At 36.0% G+C, this 22,661-nt stretch overlaps 1 protein-coding gene and 1 long non-coding RNA gene across 7 annotated transcripts; one reads left to right on the top strand and one right to left on the bottom strand.

The window, feature by feature from the left end:
- The first annotated feature begins 1,614 nt into the window (after positions 1 to 1,614).
- LOC148680258 (uncharacterized) lies at positions 1,615 to 9,284 on the top strand. Its single transcript, XR_015942511.1, has 3 exons — positions 1,615 to 3,010; positions 5,497 to 7,444; positions 7,948 to 9,284. It is a non-coding gene; the product is annotated as an uncharacterized LOC148680258 (long non-coding RNA).
- LOC103910470 (uncharacterized) lies at positions 1,685 to 20,105 on the bottom strand. Of its 6 annotated transcripts, none has more exons than XM_087248857.2 (5): positions 20,050 to 20,105; positions 19,473 to 19,622; positions 12,034 to 12,155; positions 9,378 to 11,004; positions 3,245 to 8,127 (listed from the first exon to the last, which is right to left on the bottom strand). In XM_087248857.2, the coding sequence occupies exon 5, from the start codon at positions 8,033 to 8,035 to the stop codon at positions 6,923 to 6,925; it is 1,113 nt and encodes a 370-aa protein (XP_087104983.1). In that variant the 5' UTR covers positions 8,036 to 8,127; positions 9,378 to 11,004; positions 12,034 to 12,155; positions 19,473 to 19,622; positions 20,050 to 20,105; the 3' UTR covers positions 3,245 to 6,922. The 6 variants fall into 6 exon arrangements, 5 of the variants coding, with proteins under 5 accessions (XP_087104982.1, XP_087104980.2, XP_087104983.1 ...); XM_087248855.2 differs by having other exon boundaries at positions 9,520 to 11,004; XR_015942473.1 differs by lacking the exons at positions 9,378 to 11,004; positions 12,034 to 12,155 and adding an exon at positions 1,685 to 3,003 and having other exon boundaries at positions 5,486 to 8,127.
- Between the last annotated feature and the right edge of the window lie 2,556 nt (positions 20,106 to 22,661).

The following is a 22,661-nucleotide window of genomic DNA, read 5'->3' as shown; positions in this document are numbered from 1 at the left end:
TAAGCCTAATTCTTTCATCATATATCTTATTTGTCTAGTTTCTTGACTAATTTGCTTATTAGAAGATGAGTCCAATTTAGGCTGAAGTTGTACATTCCAGTCTCTCCACAGATGAACATACCTGACACCTCCTTATTTTTTAAGAAAAGCTTTGTCTTTTTCAGGTGGTCTATATATATATATATATATATATATATATATATATATATATATATATATATATATATATATATATATATATATTAACTAATGTGACTTCATTTTGGTCGATAATTCCTTTAATTAGGTTATGTCGTCCTTTTATATCAGTAATCTTAGAAATTAATTGGAAGTTGATTTTATTTGAGATTAATGTCATTACTCCTCGTTTACGACCATTATTATAAGAGGAAAAGAAAACCTTAAATCTAGGGATGTAATGGTATTGTAAATACCGTCATACCGCAATAGCAATTTTTTAAATATTACCGTAGTCGCATGACTCGGTAAAACTATAGGTCTTCCGAGAAAATTTGCTCAGGCGAATGAAGCGAACGGGAGGTAGCGAAAAGTACAATTCCCATCATCCCAGGCGTGGCCATCATCCTTTGATCATCATCTGATGATCTGTTGTCGCTACAGATCCAGTAATGCGGAAATGGAGTGTGCTGCTAGTAGCGGGGATGAAAAAGAGCTGGAATTGATGGAACCTAAAGTGGGTTTTAAATTGGATGTGTGGAAGCATTTCGGTTGGGGGTGTTGTTGTTGATGCCGCGCGCGCACTGAATAGCGGCGTTGTCACGTCGGGCGGGACGGAGGGTGTGTCGCGTCGCAGGGGCACTTTTGATCATTTTGGAAGGGCACTTTCTATCCAAGACTAAAAAGGGCATGTGCACTGCACAGGTTGAGCCCTATGTGTGCACTTGCCTGCAAGTTGGGGAATACGACTAATAACAGTCATGGGGACTGCAGAATACAGCACACTGTTCAGATTGATGAAGACATTGACTTGTACCGCAAAGAGACCTCTATCTCACTCATGGCTTGTCCTCTCAGGTGGGGGAAAGACAATGCACAACGTTACCCACTGCTGTCAACCTGGGCCAAGTCATATCTCTGTCCCAGAAACCTCAGTCTCAAATGAGAGGGTTTTTTTCTGTTGCAGGGGACATTGTAAATACCCAGAGATACTAGCTTTTACCAGATTATAGTTATATAATTTTCCTTAAAAAACCCATCTCTATCTAAGTGAGTGAGTGATTAAATGTTGAATGTGATGAGTTTTCAACAATACTAAATTGAAACTTTATTTTTTTTACATGGTTTAATAATTTTTTGTTATTAAAATGGAAAAATTGAAGTTCCTGTTTTAAAGCTTACAGATAGATGGCTAATTTGTATGTCATTGACACTTTTGGCACTTTTTGGGGGTATTTTCATTAGTTTTGTTTTTCCTGTAAATGATTTAATAAATACCGTACCGTGCCATTCATACCGAGGTATTACCGTACCGTGAAATTCTGATACCGTTACATCCCTACTTAAATCCCATTTTACCTAATTTCTTATGTTATGTATCAGAAAGATGTGCCTCTTGCTAGAAGATTATCTGTTGCTTTTCTCTTTTCATTTTATCTATGAGTTTGCTTCTTTTAATTGGATTTAGTAACCCATTAATATTCAAAGTAAATACTCTATATTCCTGTTTTTGCATATACTATAATCAGATGTCATTGCGAAGATCACGGTGAACGGAACATAAAAAAAAACACAAATATGAATATCCTGAACCACAAAAAAAAAAAAAAAAAAAAAAAAAAAAAAAAAAACGAAAAAGGTCTCCAAACCTTAAAGTCTTAATAACTTCTTAATGTGAGGGGAAAGCTCTTCCTTCTCTAAAGGGCCCCTCCTTGCTGTGCCTATTGCACAAAAAAATTCAACTAACATATATTCAGCGCCCATATCTGCCAATATTATATTCTTGTATTTCTGGCTAGGTTTTCAAGTTGAATATTTCTACTAATTATAGCAAGGGATTTTAAGTGTATAAATTAGAATCCCTTTATGTCTTCCTACCAGTATGTTACTCAATGACTTGAGTCTTGGTGTGCTTTAATCGTTCATCTTGTGTCGTTCTTCCTTCAAATGATTTAAATGTCCATCATCGGTGAATCAAGTCAAGAAGTTTTACCAGTCTCTCAGAGTTCTTTGTTAGGATCTGTCAGGTTTTACCCTTCTTTCGAACACAGCTAGTGTTGTCCCTTTCAAATTCCCGTAGTTCTTCTCGGATTTTTGCTTGTTTTTCCTTACTTTTCTTCAATGTCACTCCAACCTTTTGCCAAGGTTTCACTTTCCCAGAGATTCCCATAATAGTTTCTTCTTCGCTGTTTATCAGTCCTTTTTTTTTTAGATCTCATGATGCCCCCGTCATCGAAATGTACATGACAGGCCCGTTTTCCAGAAAGATTCTAAGTTTCGGCGGCGTTGGTGTTTAGAACTTTATTCCCTTTTCTTTCAGAATTTTTCTTATTGGTACAAACGCCCATCTTTTCTGGTGGATCTCAGGTTGGTAGTCTTGGTCAAAGAAAATCCTTTTTTCGTTCCAGTGTATTACTTTCCAGCGCCCTCATATACGAAGACTTGCGTTGAAATCATACTAAAACATTGCATACCCACAAAGTAAAATGTAAATGTGCGTACACACTGTAAATGTGCGTACGCAGTAAAATATTCAGATGTATGAAATATTTGGCGTACGCACTTTGTACATCCGAAACGTGAAACTGAGCGCATGTGCACAAGCGCAAAACCCCTCCCTGCCTCCTCCCCCGTATGAATATGCTAATGACTCTACTTTGGTAAAACCAAACGAAAAAGCAATGGCAAAAGCAAGCAAGAAGACAAACTTTGGACAGAATGTGCTATCGGAGGTAGACTATAGAAAAACGGTGTTATTTGCAAGTTTTTCGTTGGAATGAGCTAGTTGAGTGATTTCCACCCGTTTGATTGACAGAGACAACAAAGCTACACTGTAAAAAATTGCTGTTAAAAAACGGTCAGATTCTACGATAAAATAATGTTTTTTCACTAAAACAGTAATATTCTGTTAAAAACAGTGCTTTCTGGGTAACATTTTTGTTTTCGAGAAAGTAACCAACTGCAGAAAACTGTGAGCTAACAGAGTTCAGATTCGATGTTTTGAAGTCTGTGTTTGAAATCACGCTTTGTGTCCTTGTTCACTATTTCATACACTAGTTAACTAATATAGTTCACCAGACAGTTTTAATGAACACTAACGAGTGAATTCAGACACTGATGAACACCTGCTGTTAATAATTACAATTACTGAAGAAAATAAACAAGAAACACAAACAGTGACTTGAGTTACAACATTAAATAAAATCAAGTAAAATAAAACAGCTTCAGTCTCAGCAGAGGATCATTAAACAACTTCACAAACAACAGCAGACACACTTATTACTGACTGATTTGATGTCCATACAATTCTCATTGAGATCCAACAGAAATTAAGGTGTTTTTTGTGTCACCGTAATGGAGTGAGGGGCTGATTTAGTTGGGTTCTTCACCCTTGAACTCATTTAAGAAGACTTTCCAACTGCTCTAATACAGAGTTTACAAAATGTTTGTACTATAGCAATAAAGTTGGGAAGTCAATACATAGAGAAATCTATTTATCTGAAATCAGTTCTGATAAATATTTTGGTATAAATCTGGATGAAGGGCCTCATGCAATAGATTTTATGCTTAGTTGCAGGTATTAATTTAATTAAAGAGAAGTGGAAACAGAAAAGATACCTCTGAAATTACTTAACAGTTAAAAAATAACATACAAAAACAGTTCAGTTATGACAAATACACACTCAGACCTCATGAATCTGACCTTGTATCTCAACAATGGTAACATCTCAAATGTTTCATGCTGCAATGCATGCTGGGAGTGGCACTGTACAAATATCCCAGCATGCATTGCGGTATAAATAAATGTTGTATAATGGTCTTACACTTTTCTTTATTTGTGTTTGATTCTGCTGTTGTTTATGTTTAGACTTTCAGTTGCCTGTTTGTGAGTTAAACTGTTAATTTTGTTAAATTTGTTGTCACCATTATTGAGGTTCATATGCTGATTATTGATGTCTCTTTGAGTGCGATTTACACCATAGAGCAGTGTTATTGTCCAAGATATTCTTAAAAACTTCCAGAAATCATTGCAATATATATATACATATAATGTAAAACAATAGATTTAACATTGAATAGGAGCAGTAAATTTTATAATACTAAATGAGAACAGACTCTGCCATTTAATAGCAACATGAACATCACCAGATCTTATTTAGGTTTTTGGCTGGCTTGCCTCAACAAAGGAGCTTTTTAAACAAAGTTCTTAACAATTGCAGCAGCCAAGATATATAAATGTTAAAAATGACAGGGCTAAGAGCCCAACTAAAGCAAACTCTGTTCTCCATGATGGTGACGTAAAACTTTCACCTTTTTCTCAAGAAGAACTTTAGTAGATGTTATACAAAAATACATGTATTAAGTAATAAGTGTAGCTGGTGATGATGTTTGTAGAGTTGTTTAATCATCCGCTGATCATTTAAATGATTTAATCATTTGTTGTTCTTCAGGTTATTTTATTATAAAACTGTGACTAAAGTTTTGTATGTTCTGTTCTTGTTTTTTCCCTTCAGTATTTCTTCATTTGTTCATTGTTAATCCTCAATTATCATTTAATTAGTCAGTTAATTAATGAATTTACTTCAGCTTTGCTCCATGTTTCTTGAACACTCAGTAGTGTGGACACTTCAATTAAAACTGAAGTATAGGCTCTGGGGTTTAAAGGGTTAAAGGTGTGAGAGGTAAAAACACAGTGTAAAAATGTATTTTAACAGTAATATACTGTTAATTTACACTACGGAAGTAGACTGTAAAAAAACAGTATATTGCTGGCAACCACAGCTGCCAGTAGATTACCGTTAAATCAAGGAAAAAAACAGTATTTTACTGTAAAACCTGAAGCTAATTTCTTCTGTGTGTCACCGTTGTGGAGGAGAGTAGAGCTAGTGTATGAGTTAAAGATGAACAATGAACTGCTGATGTTATTCTGCATGTTTCTCTATTTAAAGATAGCGGCTGTTTAGTGGCTGATGCAGTCAGAATCTCTCTGGTGAATCCAGATTTACATGTATGTGTGCTGTTGTGAAAAATAAGACATTAGAGTTAAACCGAACTTTTCTAATTAACTAAAATAAGTTATCATTATAAGTATGCTTCTAAGCATATATAGCACATTACTTCATAAACTCATTCAGCAGTTGACCAAGTTGAGGCAGTTGCTTTCAGTGAGCAAAATGAGTTCACTTGAGTATTGTGTAAATCAATGTAGTCCATGTATTTTTACAGCAACATACTGTAAAATAACAGTACATTGCTGGCAACTGCAGCTGCCAGTATTTTACTGTTTTTTAACGGGACAATTTTTAACAGTGTAAATAGGGTGGACATCAGCAGCGTGAGTGGTGTAGCTCGTAAAACGCAGGGCAACATGTTTTGACACTGTCATTCTGCGGTTCAAATCCAGTCTCTGATGAACTCATTCTTTTTTCCCCATTCCATATCAGATTTTGCCTACTCTTCATCACGAGGAACACAAGTAGGAAGTGTGTGTATTATGTTAAGGGCGTTTGAGCATCACATATTATCTGCACATTTATTGAATAGAAATGTTTCTGATTCACGTATGCAAATTCGTCTTTAGATGGTGCCTTTATAGTAATGTGTGTGCAGTAGATCGCTCCGATTACATTGGGAAAATCGACAATCGCTTCAAGTTACGCTTCAATGTTTGGCTAGTCAACTGTATGGTATGGAAACCTTATATACCTGCTAGACATGCGGATGATCTCGCCCCATTTGTAGTGTGCAATTTAACACAATTGCCTCTAGGAGTTGCCAATGGAAATAAAATAAACACACACAAGAAATGCACGTATGCAAGGCATGAAGTTGGCGTGGACCAACACACACTCTCGCGTTCATTTCATCGTTAGTAAATCCAAACGTGAATGTGAAACCTGGCGTACGCAATTTTTTTGTGTGTATGCAGCGTTGATACATGAGGCCACAGGTCCTTCGTTTTGTATTCCAGGAAGAATACCATCGCTGATCTAGGATGTGCGTCAGCAGGTGGTTTTGGACCGATTGCCGGGTGACACCGTTGGATTTTAGGGTCCAGCTCCGGTTTGATAATCGTTTCCACCAAGTCTTGGATATCATTCCCTTCGCTTCCTTCCGGGATTCCAAAGATCAGAATATTATTTCTAAGGGAGCGTGTTTCTAGATCTAACAGTTTTTCTTGTAAATTTTCTTAAATTTGGATGGTTTGATCGAGCATTTATTAAATCTCACCAACGTTCTCCTCCAATTCTCCAACTCGCTGCTCCGCTTTGTTGACCTTTTCTGCTGTTGCGTTTAGGTCCATAATAAGGCCATCCAGTTTTTGATTGACTTCTTGTTTAAAGTTACTTAGTTCCATTTTCATGTCTTTTGTGAGAGAATCTTGAAAGGTGGTTAAATCAGATTTATTATCCATCCAGAAAGTTTTGATGTCCGTATGTATTGCTGCAATGCTAGCTGACAGGCTATTAGCTACCCCGTCTGTCTCGGATTTTTCATCTGTTGATTTCTCGTTTTTTTTCAGGTTTCAATGGTTGTTTTGTTCTAGCCTTTTTGTTTTTGTCCCCCTCCGTGTTATTTAAACATGGTCTAGGTTATCATATATGATGTAAAAAGGAGGATTAATACCAGTGTGTATGGGAGCGCTCTTTCTATGCTGCTACATGTGTCGAAGCCATGCACGTACCATCCCATAGGTTTCTTAAGCTGCCCCGAATGAGTGAAACTCTGTACACACTGATCATGTCTACGGTTTCTCTCCAGTGTGAATTTTCTCATGTGTTTTCAGGGTTCGTGAGTGAGTAAACATCTTACTGCAGTGTGAACACTTGTACGGTTTTTCTCTAGTGTGAATCCTCTGGTGCCGTTTCAATTCTGCAGCTGTGATAAAAGTCTTCTTACATTCCAAGCACATATACTCTCTCACACCAGTGTGGATCTTCATGTGTATTTTAAGGTATGATGAGTGGATGAAACTCTTCCCACACTGAGTGCATGTGAATGGTCTCTCTCCAGTGTGGATCCTCATGTGTTTATTAAGGTTTGATGATTGGTTGAAACTCATCCCACACTGAGTGCATGTGAATGGTTTCTCTCCAGTGTGGATCATCATGTGTTGATTAAGGGATGATGATTTGCTGAAACTCTTCCCACACTGAGGGCATGTGAATGGTTTCTCTCCAGTGTGGATCATCATGTGTTGATTAAGGTGTGATGAGTGGATGAAACTCTTCCCACACTGAGTGCAAGTGAATGGTTTCTCTCCAGTGTGCATCCGCATGTGTAGAACGAGGGATGGTGATTGGCTGAAACTCTTTCCACACAGAGTGCATGCAAATGGTTTCTCTCCAGTGTGGATCCTCATGTGTTGATTAAGGTATGACGATTGGCTGAAACTCTTCCCACACTGAGTGCATGTGAATGGTTTTTCTCCAGTATGGATCCTCATGTGTTGATTAAGGGATGGTGATTGGCTGAAACTCTTCCCACACAGAGTGCATGTGAATGGTTTCTCTCCAGTGTGGATCCTCATGTGTAAATAAAGGGATGGTGATTGGCGGAAACTCTTCCCACACTGAGTGCATGTGAATGGTTTCTCTCCAGTGTGGATCCTCATGTGTAGTTTAAGGGATGGTGATTGGCTGAAACTCTTCCCACACAGAGTGCATGTGAATGGTTTCTCTCCAGTGTGGATCCTTATGTGTTTATTAAGTGATGATGATTGGCTGAAACTCTTCCCACACTGAGTGCATGTGAATGGTTTCTCTCCAGTGTGGATCATCATGTGAATCTTAAGTTTGCTTTTGCTTGCCAAATTCTTTCCACACTGAGTGCAGGTAAAACAACTCTTGTCTCTCATTTTTAAAACACCATCAGTCTCTAAATGAGTTTTGTCCTCAATTTTGACACGATGTTCCTCCTCTTTACTCCTCTCATATTCGTTAATTAGATCTGAAATAAAAAAAAGTTCAGTTTTTAGTAAATCATTAAAACTCTCATCAAAAGCTGAAGTGAAAAGCCACTAAAACAAAGGCTACACAAACCTTTATTTTGTATGCACATTAAATGTAAAAACATAGCAGATCATATTTAGATTGATCTCGTCATTTCAACCTCCTGGGGTTCATTACACACATACACATTTAAGCGGATTCTTATATGATTGATCCCAGATTAATTTTGGTCATATTGATGAGACAAATTTGAAAGCTGTAAATGGCCAGTTTTGTAATCACAACAAAACAACATGTTTTTGTAAAACTTGTAAAGCAGACAGGGAATGTTTTTCATTCGGTGCCTGACTAGTAAATCTGTCAGAAAAACTGCTGAATCTCTGTGAATATTTGCCTCACAGACATGAGACATATCTGCATAAAGCCTTAAATCTGCACCTTAAAATGACAAATGTTCTCTGGTTTAGTAATGTGCATGTAACAAATGCAATGAAGAAATCTAACACTACGGTTTCAGATCATTAAACAAATGTAAATATTATGCAAAGATAACATAATCACATTGTGCAGTTTTTAAATTAAGGTTTTTATTATTAACAGGAAGACAAAATACTACCTATGTTAAAATGTTTTTTTCTTATTAAAACAAAAATTTAATTTACCACACTGGCTTCAAGTTCTCTAGCCACACCCAGACCTGATTACTACCACACATGTGTTCGCAATCAAGAAATCACCTAAATAGGACCTGTCTGACAAAGTGAAGTAGACCAAAAGAGCCTCGAAAGCAGGATATAATCACAACAACACTTTAACTACATGATATAAGTAATGCAAAACAAAACCATGAGATTAAAGAAACAATGAGATGGTAGGTCTTGACATGAGGACTCCCAAGGGGCCACAGTGTCCTAGGGTAGCTAGCATAACAACTTTTATATACCCATTAATGAGTAATGCAGGCATCCAAACAGGATACTCCACATACTCCAATCAGGATTTACCACATACTCCAATCAGGAGTCTTGGGATCATCACAGTGTATTAATATTGTAAAACTTAATACCTGTCGCTCTGCCTAAATCATCAAATATTCATCAAGTTTGTATTCTACTCAAAAAAGTAAATGTAGTAAACCAGAAAGAATCTTGAACCTAAAAGTAAAGAAACTTTACTAAAAAAAAGCTGCAACACAGGACAATTGAATGGGCTTTCTAAACTTGAGGCCCTGGTATATTGCAAACTAACCATCCTGAAGCTCCACCTTCTTTGATGTGCAGTGTCTTTCCAGTGATTTGTTTCTTATTCAGGGAGTCAGACAGAGAACATCATCCAAAACAACACTAGCTATATGAATACACTGGAGAGTAGAGTACAAATGTATCCGCACCTGTACAATCACTTGCAAAGAGATTTTAAGCTGCAGAGGCACTGTTTGCCAGATGTTTATGAAACTGTTTTTCTCTCAGCCGTCATCATTGTGTTTACGGTAAACGTGAGGAGCGCAACACATTTCCAACCTCACCTACTGCAGTGTAGGAGTGTTGGAAAACAGTACACCTTCACTCAGCCTTTTCAAACATTATTCAGACATGACACATCCTTTGCACATGAGAAAATGTTTTGCTGCGTTCATGTCATGTGTGCAACTTTTTGTCTATGTGTTTCTTAAGCTGCGCTGAGTGAGCAAAACTCTGTAGACACTGATCAGATCTGTACGGTTTCTCTCCAGTGTGAATCCCCTTTTGTGTTTTCAGATTTGTTAACTGATTAAACCTCTTGTAACAGTGTGAATCATCTGGTGCAGTTTCAATTTTGGAGCTGTAAAAAAGTCTTCTCACACTCAAGCACACATACTCTTTCACACCAGTATGAATCTTCATGTGTTCATTAAGGTTTGCTGATTGGTTGAAACTCTTCCCACATTAAGTTCATGTGAATGGTTTCCAAGTGTTGATCCTCATGTGTTTATTAAGGTCTGATGAGTTGCTGAAACTTATCCCACACCGAAGCTGCGGTCACACAAGAGTTTGAGCATTCAAAATTATGTTGTATGGAGCTGCTAAAAGGGGCGGGATTAAAAAACATGATTGGGCATTAAAAAAAGTGAGTGATTGGTCCATATTTTACATTTCTGTCCAGAGAGGTTATGTTTTGATCTTCGATTGGTCTCACACAGTCAAGTGATGCAATTTTGAAGGTCAGAGTTCACCAAGCTTGAACTTTGCAATGGAGTGAACTGCGAAACTTGACGCACAAACTTGCGTTTCCAGTTTGACACATTCTCGTGCGTATGAATAGAAGTCTATGGGGAGAAAAGTCCAGTGTGACCACGGCTTAAGTGCAAGTTTCTCTCCAGTGTTGATCCTCATGTGGTGATTAAGGAATGACGATTGGCTGAAACTCTTCCCGCATTGAGGGCATGTGAATGGTTTCTCTCCAGTGTGGATCCTCATGTGTTTATTAAGGTGTGCTAAGCAATTGAAACTCTTCCCACACTGAGGGCATCTGAATAGTTTCTCTCCAGTGTTGATCCTCATGTGTTGATTAAGGTATGCTGATTGGCTGAAATTCTTCCCACACTGAGTGAAATTAAATGGTTTCTCTCCAGTGTTGATCCTCATGTGTTGATTAAGGTATGCTGATTGGCTGAAATTCTTCCCACACTGAGTGAAATTAAATGGTCTCTCTCCAGTGTGGATCCTCATGTGAATCTTAAGTTTGCTATTGCTTGCCAAACTCTTTCCACACTGAGTGTAGGTGAAACGATTCTTGTCTCTCCTTTTCAAACTACCATCAGTCTGTAAATGAGTTTTTTCCTCAATTTTGACATGATGTTCCTCCTCTTTACTCCCCTCATACTCTTCAAATAGGTCTGAAATAAAAAAAAACATTATTTTTCATGAAGTCTTAAAAACTCTCATCAAGAGCTTAAACGTGTAAAGACACATTGACTACACACGTAATTTTCATGCACATTAAATGTAAAATGAATCTGATCATATTTAGTTTGGTCTATTAACGTGTACACATTTAAGCAGATTCAATTCATCTTTATTTATCTAGTGCTTTTACAATGTAAATTGTGTCAAAGCTGCTTAACAGAAGTTATTGTATATTGAAACTTTCTCTGTGTTTCAGCAAACGAACCGATATTTGGGGACTTCTTATTTCGACATATTCTGGGAAAATGCTTTGAAATAAAAAATAAATAAAAAACCTCAATACACTCTGGGCAAATTTACTCCCTTTTCGTTATATTCTTGGCAGTTTTTTCTCAATTGGCCTCTATTATAACATTGTTTTATTGCAAAGCCATGACAGCATATAATCATGCATTAACAATTGTTGGTGTTTTCTGTGATGACAGTCAACATTGTTTCATTGGTCTTTACCCATGGGATGGCAAAAAGGCAAATGGGTGAGTCTGTGTGGTAATGTGGGCTGATGTGGCTGCAGTGCCAGGGCTGAATTTTTGTCCCAGTCTGCCCCTGGGTGAGAGTATAAAGCAGGGGTCACCAATCCTGGTCCTGGAGGGCCGGTGTCCCTGCAGGGTTTAGCTCCATCTTGCCTCAACACACCTGCCTGAATGTTTCAAGTATACCTAGTAAGACCTTGATTAGCTTGTTCAGGTGTGTTTGATCAGTGTTGGAGCTAAAATCTGCAGGACACGGGCCCTTCAGGAACAAGTTTGGTGACCACTGGTATAAAGGAAGAAGAGGAGAGTTGAAGAGGGCAGCATTATGTGGTGTGCGTAAGAAATAGAAGTTGACAACTGTTGCAGTGCGGTGAAACGAGTAATGACACGGGTCGAGACGAGCAGTGTAAACGTGCTCGTGACGTCTGTGAACGAGTGCATCACCAAAGACTTCAGCGCAGTGAGTCCTGAACACAATCAACTTACCGATTTATTTCGCTGGCATGGAGTCAGCTGCCGGCTCACCGGCTGGGTTCGTCAACGCACTCAATCTTCACATCCACACCTCCACATTCGCCATTCTCCACTCATTTCCCTTGACCCCTCCGCTCCGTGGGTAAGAAGCAAAAGTTTAGTTTTTTTTGCTCAAATTCTCATTTTATATATTTTGTTTTGAAGGCATGAACTATCATTACTAATGCAATGATTCACATTTGAGAAGACAAAGACCTACATAATGAGTAGGGCCAGACGGAATCTGCGGACATTTTTTTTTGCTATTTCTGGAGAGAATTTTGGTAAAAATCTGCGGATTTCTGTGGAATTTTATTTTATTTTTTTAAACTGCATTGTATATAAATTAAATGAACATTTTCATATTAGTCAATAATATTACTGTTTTAATTTAAAAGCTGAATAAATATAGATTTACACACATTTACTCAAGCAAATAAACAAGTAATGATGGGGTAAAAATCTGCGGAATTCTGCGTGCGCAGATTCATTGTGGGCCTAATAATGAGCCATCAGACAGGTATGTGACACCGAAAGCGGCGAGAGCGTCAATGTAGCCTTAAGTCAATTATTTTCAATGAGAGCCGGCGGCGATAAGCAGCGAGGAGTGGCACGTCTTTGCCGGTGTGGGCGTCGAGGAGGGTTGAAATCAAGTCAGCTTTATGGTAATGAGCTATGACGTGGTTTGGCGGCAAGCAATCAGAATGTAGAAGTCCACCGCTTGAGAGGAGTCCAGAGAACACAGTTCTCCTGTGAACTTTGGTTCCGACCACAGTTGTTCCCAAGAGTTTGATTATTCCGGTCGCCGAATTTCTAATTATTTGCAATGTTTCATTACTGGAACATATTTTAAAAAGTTACTGGCGTGCATTAATGTTGCAAGTTATATGTTTTTTTCTTAAAAAAAAGCGTGAATATCATGCGACAATACAAAACAGTATTGCTGCTTCAGGATATTTTAGACATATGGACACACTGGATAATTGAGTGAAGCAAATCCACATCACATGCAACTTGATCTCTCATTGTTAAACAAATTTGATAATAAGTGAGCAACATTTTCAAGCTAGAAAGTATGGTTTTATGCAGTAATGTAACTGATAAGATATGCTGCAACGGCCCCTTTAAATACGAGATCAATGTAGCAAATTTTGACGCTCTTGCATCCAGAGCTAAAGACAGACAGCGTTGTCACCAGGGCGGCCAGAGCGACCTTTGACGCACTCGCCACTTTCGTTGTGAACGTACAGTAAGGGGGAAGAGTTTCAAGAAAGAATCTGAGGGAAAAAAAAAAAGTTTATTTATATATATATTTTTTTATTTGTTAAAATATATTTAACTATCACACAAAACAACTTGATACACTTGTGAGAGTCAGTAAACTGTATACAACTCTGTAAGATATATATAATTACATAAAGCAAATCTACTGATAAATACACTTTACGTATAACTTAAGGCATGCGCTGGAATTTACACGACACATTGTGTACAGAAGACACATTCAAAGCAAATCAACAATGTAAATATGAAGAGTGTGAGATAATAAAGGGTGTAAGGTTTGTAAAAGCTGAGTGTGAGCATAACATGATCTTAGCTGACGTCCAGATTCATGAAGAATCTCAGAGCCTGAGGAGCCATGTCAGCATCAGTCTCTTTTTTTTACTCTTTTCCACATCTGAAAAAAAAAGCAATCTGATTACATGAACTACATTATTAACATTTTTGTGATGTTCACTGATACTAGTACTAAATCTACCTAATAAACTCAGTTACCACATAGGAATTACAAACTAAACAACTTCTGTTCTGTAAACAACGGTCAGTATATTTTTTTACAATAGCTTAGCATATGCATACTTGATGAGAGAACAGAATGCAAATAACAAAGAAACTATATTTTAACACAATTAACCACAAATAAGATTATCATACTCGCATGAAAAAAAATATTAGTAATTTATAGTGAATAATTAAGTTGTTTTGAACCATACTATAGTAAAATACTTGAAAATATTTGTTTAATTAATTCAATAGTTATTCATATAACATTTTTATTATATAGGCCTATGTTTATCATTATATGCTATATAAGTAATAGGATACACTTTGTACAGCAATGAAACTACAAGAAGGTAAGAATAAAAGACTTACCCGACATGAATTCTATCCTCCGCTGGGTGTAGACGTTCTTCAAAATGTATGTGTTTGTCATCAGAGTCGTGCTCTTCCTTTGAGGCGAAAGTAAATTCTTCATCGACGTCCATCCGAAGTGCTTCTTCACTCGTCTAACATGTGCATCTATGATAAAGCTTGTCGTTTTATGCCATGTCTCGGGAAGCGTGTACATTATTACCAGGCTCACCTCAGTTTATTTCCATATGAACAGCGCGCTCACAGAGTGCGGGATCACAATAGCTGTAATGAGGCGATACAGGAGAATCTGTACCAGTCCCTACTTTTATACGGATTACATGAAAAGAGATTATTTGTTTTTGACTTGAATTGGTTAATGCAAAACTATACACATCAAGCTTTCTATAGATATATCTCTCATGCCTCTTTGTTGAGTATTTGCAGAGTTTCTGTTCATTTTAATGACGTGTTTTTTCTGACCACAGTCTACATGTTGTGTGCGTCTCTTGCAGACGATTGTAATAACAAAGCCTGTAAAACAGTACGCGGAGAGAGAAAAGAGAGAATGCCTACACTGTTAATACTCCTTATTTTGCAAAAGCACACAAGTTTGTTGTCACTGTGAGTGTACACAATAAAAACTAGACACTTAACAGATTCGATTGATGTATTGATCTGATCTGTACGATCAAAACTAAAAGTGTAATTCAAGTTCTTTTTGGCATTATGAGGAGAAGACGCATAAAAATGTGTACACGCGGTCTTCAACCCCCTTATGTAAGAGTGTAATTGTTGTTATTCTGAGATTGTATGTAGAGCGGTCTACAAACTTTTTGCGAGTGTTGAAGCTGGTTTCTGCTGATAAAACTGCAAACTATCTACAGTAAACTTTCTTTTAATTTATTCTCTGACTCCTGCTCTTCTTCATCTGATTTTTGGGATAAAACTGTTGGTCCCCCTACAAAGTGTATTTATGCATGCACACTATAATCTACTGTTTTACTCCACTGAACTCCATATAAAAGACAGAAACTTTTTGAACATGCCTATTTAAAGGGTTAATGCTGCCAACTGATGATCAACAGTAAAAATGACACATTTGACCTCTTCCCAACAGGGAAAACGGCAACAATCTAGAATGCATGATTATTTGGTGTCTTGTCTTTGTGGTAAAAAATGTGGTTATAATAGAAGTCAATGGGTTAAAAACAGCCAGGAACATATTGGAAGAGTGTAGGGCTGCACGATTAATTATATTATTATCACAATAACGATATTTGTAGCCCACAACCAATATTTAAATATCGTCACGATTTTACAGTATAACCAAGCCGTTATTTTAATGAGTGGAGTTTACGGATTGTACTGCAAAACAAGGTGACTGCGTCTAGATTGCAAGTGTTTTTTTCGAGTAATGTAATGTTGATCAGGTAGACTTTGCTCCTGTTCAGTCTAAACTTCCCAAGGTAACACAACAAATCTCATTAACCACCTTAAAAACCATCACAAAGTGGCTGTCATCAGTAGGTTAATGAGCTCAGGACAAATCTGTTTTGCAGTTTTCTATGCATTACTAACATTACTAAACATTTGTTAACAAAATATTTGCAGATATTTAGCAGGTTTTTCCTGAAGCATTTGCCAGTCATGTAGACAGAAGACTATACAATTGTTTCACTGAAAAATAAAAAGTCACTGTGGCCCTGTTTACGCAGGTTTTCAGGTTAGTTTTCAGCAATCTGATGCAACTTTTATTATTTATAAGAAAAGAAAATGCAATTAAAAGTTTCAGAATTACCTCAATTTATAAAAACATTGCCTATTTTATGCATTAAATAATGATATAGATTAATTTACTAATTTCCTTTATTTACGATTACCATGCACTTTAGTCAGTTTTACAGTTTTTTTTATATATATAATAATTTTTTAGGGGTTTTCACCTTTATTTGGATAGGACAGTGGGAGATTTTACAGACAGGAAAGTGTGGTAATCAGAGATAGGGAAAGGATCGGCAAAGGACCACAAGCCAGGAATCAAACTCGGTCGCCGTGAGCACCTTGGAGCTATGTGTCGACACACTAACCACTAGGCTTTTGGCGCAGACAGTTTTACAGTTTAAAAGATGTCGTGAAGAGGGACATGAAGGCCCTCGACATAAACATCAAGTCCTGGGAAGACCTCGCAGCAGACCGCCTGAAATGGAGGTGCACCCTGACCAAACAACTCAAGTCAGGTGAGAAGAACATGATGCGTGCATCAGAGGACAAGCGAGTTCACTGAAAGGTGCAGTGCGTCAGCCAGGGAGCCACTATCAATGCGACTGCTGCGGTAAAGAATGCCTCTCCCGTATTGGTCTCTTCAGCCACCAACGACGCCGTCTCAGACAATCAGTCATGCGTCAAGATAAGAGCTATGATACGTCATTCATGGTCAACACTGACCGACGGCGGCCTACTAATCTTTTTTTTTAAATATTCGTTTAACAAATATTTAGCACATTGAAAGTAATTAAATTATCTTGTCTTTTGTTTTAAAAATGTATGCAAAGGCTCAGGAATTGATTGCACGTGCATTGCTCTCATGCCACGTTTTCAAGGATAAATTTGCGTCTGTGTGCTGCTTTGAAAAGAATAAAATTATTAAAAAGCACATTAAAGACTATACACATAAAATAAAACAGTCACAAAGGTGTATCTTATGGGAAAAAAAACACCAATTGACGGGGACTGCTTTTGGTTTTAAAAGAATCAAGCAGATTTAAAAAAAAATCTAATTTGCAGAAAAGAAATGACAAACATTTAGCAAAAGGACAAACTTAAACATATCGATCACATGATTTTTACTGTCGTTTATGAAAGTCACTACGTCAGATAATTTTTTTTTCTTTTTAAATCTTGACTTGTCGTGGGTAGCAAATGTGCCAGACTACACGTTCCTTCACATTCAGTCATCCTGTGATGTCTACAATGATGGTTATTTCCCAAAGCAGTCACATGGGTTGCTAAAACAATATATATATATATATATATATATATATATATATATATATATATATATATATATATATATATATATATATATATATACACAGTATTTTTGTTTTTTTACCTCACTTTCAATTTGTTTGTTTTTTAAATCTTATTTTAATCTCAATAAACACTGATGCTTGCAGAAAATAATAACGCATTTTATTTAAAGGGGCCTTTCATGACACTCAAGGTCACCGTACAGGGGTCCGTCTTCCTACCTCGCTTAAATGATCTAAGTTTATTTTGCAGATCCTGGATCTTTTAATCTTGATAACTGATCTCTCGCTAATTTGGTTCTTCAAACGAGTTCGCGAATCAGATTAGAATGTCTGGATAAACTGGTCTGAGATCGCTGCTTGTGTTGTGAAGGACAGATCTATCGATCCTCGAAATCATGATCAGCAATGCAGCGATTGGCTGAAGGCACAGCAGCGTAATGACATCATCTGATTAATATTCAATTGTCCATGTGAGCAAAATTACATCAAATTAGCAGTAAACGATTTGTTAAATATGACACGCGATAACCTTCCACATTTGTCGTGAGCTGCAGGCTTTCCACTTTCATGTGTCAAGAGTATTCATCATGTATTTCAATGCAAATCAATGTATTTAGTTCTACATTTAGAAAAGATTTTTTATTCGGTGTAAAGAATAACTGGTTGTTTACAAAAGCAATTTCATATTGGTAAAGGCTTCTGCAACTTTTGTGAAGCATCAAAACACTGGCATATTAACTATCAAAACATGTTTATGACTGCATAAATGTATTATTGCTTAAAAAAAAAAAGTCACATATTGTGCATTTCTATTATACACAATTTGTACTAAAGCGATCTAAAAAGTTCATATAAATAAGTTTTCTCTTTGCACCACCAGGTGACAGTCTTTGTACTTTCATTTCGAGGGTGCAGATTGCATAAGTTTTATTAATATGTATAACTTTATTTATTTTATTAATAACTATAACTTTATATATATAGTTAAAAAATATGTAGCATTTTCCCAAGTGTATATAACTACTACTGTAAGAAAATATCAGAATTCAGAACATACTTTCTGTTTTATCTTTGTTTGAACTAAGCTGATCTAATTCTGTTTATGTGAATTGAACCTGCTCCCGATCAGGTTTGACCTAGCAGAACTGTTGCTATGACAACAGCTCTCGGATCAGCTTTGAAGAACGAAACGATCCTGGTTCTTGTCAAATCGTCAATATCCAAATCCAGCTAACTGAGTAATCCACGTACGAAGAATGGACCCCAGGACAGCTAGAACAATCAGTTCAAGTAAATACACAATGAAAATAATAGCAATAGCAAAATCAAAACAATACAAACTTAGAAAATTTAGCACATTTAAAATTGGGGACTTCCACGTTTTTTGACATATTTTAAACCAGGGTTTCTGCAGGTTTCACCAAGTTAAATTAATTAAACCATTATGATAAATAGAGTTAAAATGACCTTTTTGAATTAAAAGTTTAAGGTTTTTCTGAGATGGATTGTTAGTGATTGTATGGGTTTTGGCCAGATTGGATAGCAAAACATGAACAAAGAAAAATGAAGACTTGTTTAAAAAATATTTAAGACCTACAACACAATATTTCAGTAAATTTAAGATTTTTTAAGGCCTAAAATTTAGATTTTGGAATTTACAACATTTTAAGACCCTGTGAAAACAATGTTTAAACACAATAGCCCTGGTAACTAGTTATTATAATAATGTAATTTTAACTCAGATACTATCTGTGAGAACTAGTAACAACTACTAGAAACAAGTTTAAACCCATAAAGTTGATGAAATAAAGGGAATTGTGATTACCGTGACATTAGTACAAAGTACTAAGCCAACACTATCACTGTAATAGCAGATATCTTCTATGAGAATACTGTAGGTCAAATATTGTCAGCTCAGTTAAACTTTTTTAATTTATTGTTTTTATTTATTTTATGTAGCGCCAATGCTCAAGAACTCTTTAAAAACAGTAGGAGAACTAGAAAAGCAATAAACTTAAGAAGGTAGAGAAAATGGGAGATTAATAATACATAAAAAATAATGACAAAAGACACAAGTAACAAGAAACAAACTCATTCCTCTTTCAATGAGTGCTTATGTGCGTTTAGGAGAACTAGGCAGCACACTCAGAGCTGCAAGATGGATTTAATTTAGTATTCTTATTATTAAAATATATCTGAATGAGGATCAAATGACTGAGTTGGTCTTTGAGAATGAAAACTAACCTGTTTGTTCCTGCAGATCTTCCTGTTTGACTGTGAATGTTTCTTCAATCTTCACATCTTCACTCTCCTCTTTAATAAACGCCATCTTTATAACAGTGTGGAGATCAGTCGCTTCAGCAGGAGTTTTTCTCTGCGTTTGGACACTTTATCCTGTTTAAAATGAACAAAACAATATAAATGTCCTGTTTAAAATTAATAAAACAAAAAACAGAAACAAAATAACTTCTCTTCAACGCTTGCTTCAACAGTTTCTTTATATCAGAGTAATCAACAAAAAGAAATCAGGTAAAAGAGTAAGTCTGAATAAGAAACAATGACCTGATTAAAACTAGTACTCCATTTCTTGTATACTTTGAATGGAATGACATTATGCTATTTAATAAATTAAAACACTTATTACACACATTTCTGTTAACTTATTCAAACAATAGCCCTCAGTACTCTGAGTAAAACAGTACTACGTTGTATAAAGGGTTAAATAATATTGTCAACAGCAGGTTCATAATTTAGCATCGGGTAAAAAGCCTGAAACTTTAATCAATCGGTTTATTTTAATGTAAAAGTTTTAAACACAAACCTTTTTCTAGCTGAATCCCAGCGCCGGAGCGGCGCAGCCTTATGACGTCACACGCCACGCCAAAATAAAAGTCTTTTTTGTTTAGTTTTCTTTGCCATAATGTAGCAGTTATATTGATACATTTCTCCCTCGTTTTCCACTTTCCACTATAACTACTCTCTCTCTAGCTCTCTCTCTCTCACACACACACACACACACACACAGGCACAGATAAACAGTATTTGAAGTTGATCAAAACCTTTAATCTAAACATTAAAAAAAAAAAAACAATTTTGAAAAACTTTTTTAATCCACTTGACTCTAAACCACATTACTATTAATATGCAAAGCTCATCCTTGTAATTATGACATCTACTTTCCTATTTCTACAACTTTATAGGCTATATCTAGGGTTTTAGTGCAGTCTAGGGTGTACACTAGGCACTCAGGCATTGTCCACAACCTGTTGTTTCAATCCCCTGGGAACAGAACATGAATGAAGACACTTTAGATGAAATCTGAGAGTCCCGAGATGCTTAAAGTCCAGAAAAGGAACCAAAAACATTGTCAAAACAGTCAATGTGACTTTAGTGTTTTAATAATTCCGTACATTTACATTTATATAGCACTTTACTGGGCACTCAAAGCTCTTTACACATAGGGGGAATCTCCTCATCCATCAATTAATTGTAATTGAGTCTCAAGAACACTTTGTGCCATTGAACCATAGTGGCTATTTGTTTGCCGCTGTATTCTTCAGTATATCTTCATTTGCATTCAACAAAATAAACTCAAACAGTTTTGGATCAAGTAGAGGATGAGTAAATGACAGAATTGTCATTTTTTTGTGTGAACTACCCCTTTAATGCTTCTGTAAGTGAAGGTAAATTCAATATTATTACTATTATTGTACTGCTAAAGAATGGCAAGAAACATAGAATACAGATAATAAGAGACAACAATTCATATGAAGTGGGTGCCATTTCCACATTGCAATTTTCTAAATTCTCATTAGTACAAACTTAAAAAAAAAAAAAAAAAACTACAACTTGAAATATATCTTAACCCTCCAAAACAGCTAATTATAGTAATAATATATAATTATAATTATATTGCTTTTCTTTAGGCAAGAGAGCCTCTCTTGTACCACACCGTTACGGGCAATATGTATGATATTACAGAAGTAAAATAACTAATTGCTTTTTAATTTTAAATGTTTTCCAAATAATCTTTTATGCAGCTATCAATAGAAAGTCTGTAGTTTAATAATTTTTTTTATTATTACATTTTTAACTTTGAAATATAAATTTGGCATCTCAATTGCCTCATTGTTTTCACTGAAAAAACAGATTAACTTAAAAAGTACAAATCAAGTTACATTTTTATTCATTATTATTTTAGTCCACACAGAAAGAACACCATTCAACATTCATTTATGTAACATTTTATTTTCTTTCCATAAACCTGTAAGAAAATGACAGTGTGACGGGGTGGTATCTGCTTTGACAGGGTTGTTTACTGTGACAAGGTGGTAAGGACAATGTATTTAAAAGTAATTCAACCAGTGTAAACCTTTAAACAAGGTCATTTGTGAAGTAAAAAAAAAAATAAATAAATAAATATATATATATATATATATATATATATATATATATATATATATATATATATATATATAATATTATAGTTTTTATTTTGAGGTATGTAAAATTAGACCATTGAGGTAAGATGGAACACCTCGGCTGGATCAGTTGGCATTTCTGTGTGTGGAGTTTGCATGTTCTTCCCTTGTTGGTGTAGGTTTCCCCAACAAGTCCAAACACATGTGGTATAGGTGAATTGGGTAAGCTTAATTGTCCTTAATGTATGTGTGTGAATGAGAATGGGTGTTTCCCATGATGGAAGGGTATCCGCTGCGTAAAACATACAGTATGCTGGATTAGTTGGTGGTTCATTCTGCTGTGGTAACCCAAGAATAATAATGGGACTAAACCAAAAAAGAATGAATGCTGAGCACTGTATGTCCAGTAATGTTAATTCTGAACTGTGTGCTACTCTCGATAGAAACATATCTGTCTGCAATTATGTAATAAGATGTGAAAATTTTAATTAAAAACAGATAAATTATGAATATTTCAGTGAAGGATAATGAGTGAATGTCTAAAAATGAGTGTGTGAAAGAGAAAGTAATGAAGCGGGTGAGAGACCAAACAGGGTTAGATTTAAAAATTACTAAATTAATTGATTAGCCCTAAAGAATATTTGATTTCATACATCTTCACATTCAAATAGGGCGCAGAACCACGCCATCACATCCCTTACCACCCCATCACAATAAAAAATGTGACAGGGTGGTTAAATGCATCCAAAAATGGCTGCAAATATCACATGTGGTCAAGTTCCTCTCCTAACATACCTTCATTCAATCAGAAAATGTACTCTTCTTTGCTTTATAAATGTAAAAAAATTAATAGGTTTACCCTATCTATTTTGCGTGACGGAGTGGTTGGGTTGAGCTTGACAGATCCTGTCTTACAAGAAAAAACAAAAAAAAGGAAATGTAAATGAATTTCCGTAATTCCCTGCTTTTAGTCTTGAAAGGGTGCAGGGCCCATATGATGTCAATTCTGTTT

The sequence above is a fragment of the Danio rerio genome, chromosome 4, assembly GCF_052040795.2.
Source record: "Danio rerio strain M-AB ecotype USA chromosome 4, GRCz13ab, whole genome shotgun sequence".
In the NCBI taxonomy this organism is placed as follows: domain Eukaryota; kingdom Metazoa; phylum Chordata; class Actinopteri; order Cypriniformes; family Danionidae; genus Danio; species Danio rerio.
This window is presented reverse-complemented; position numbering and strand designations above follow the sequence as displayed.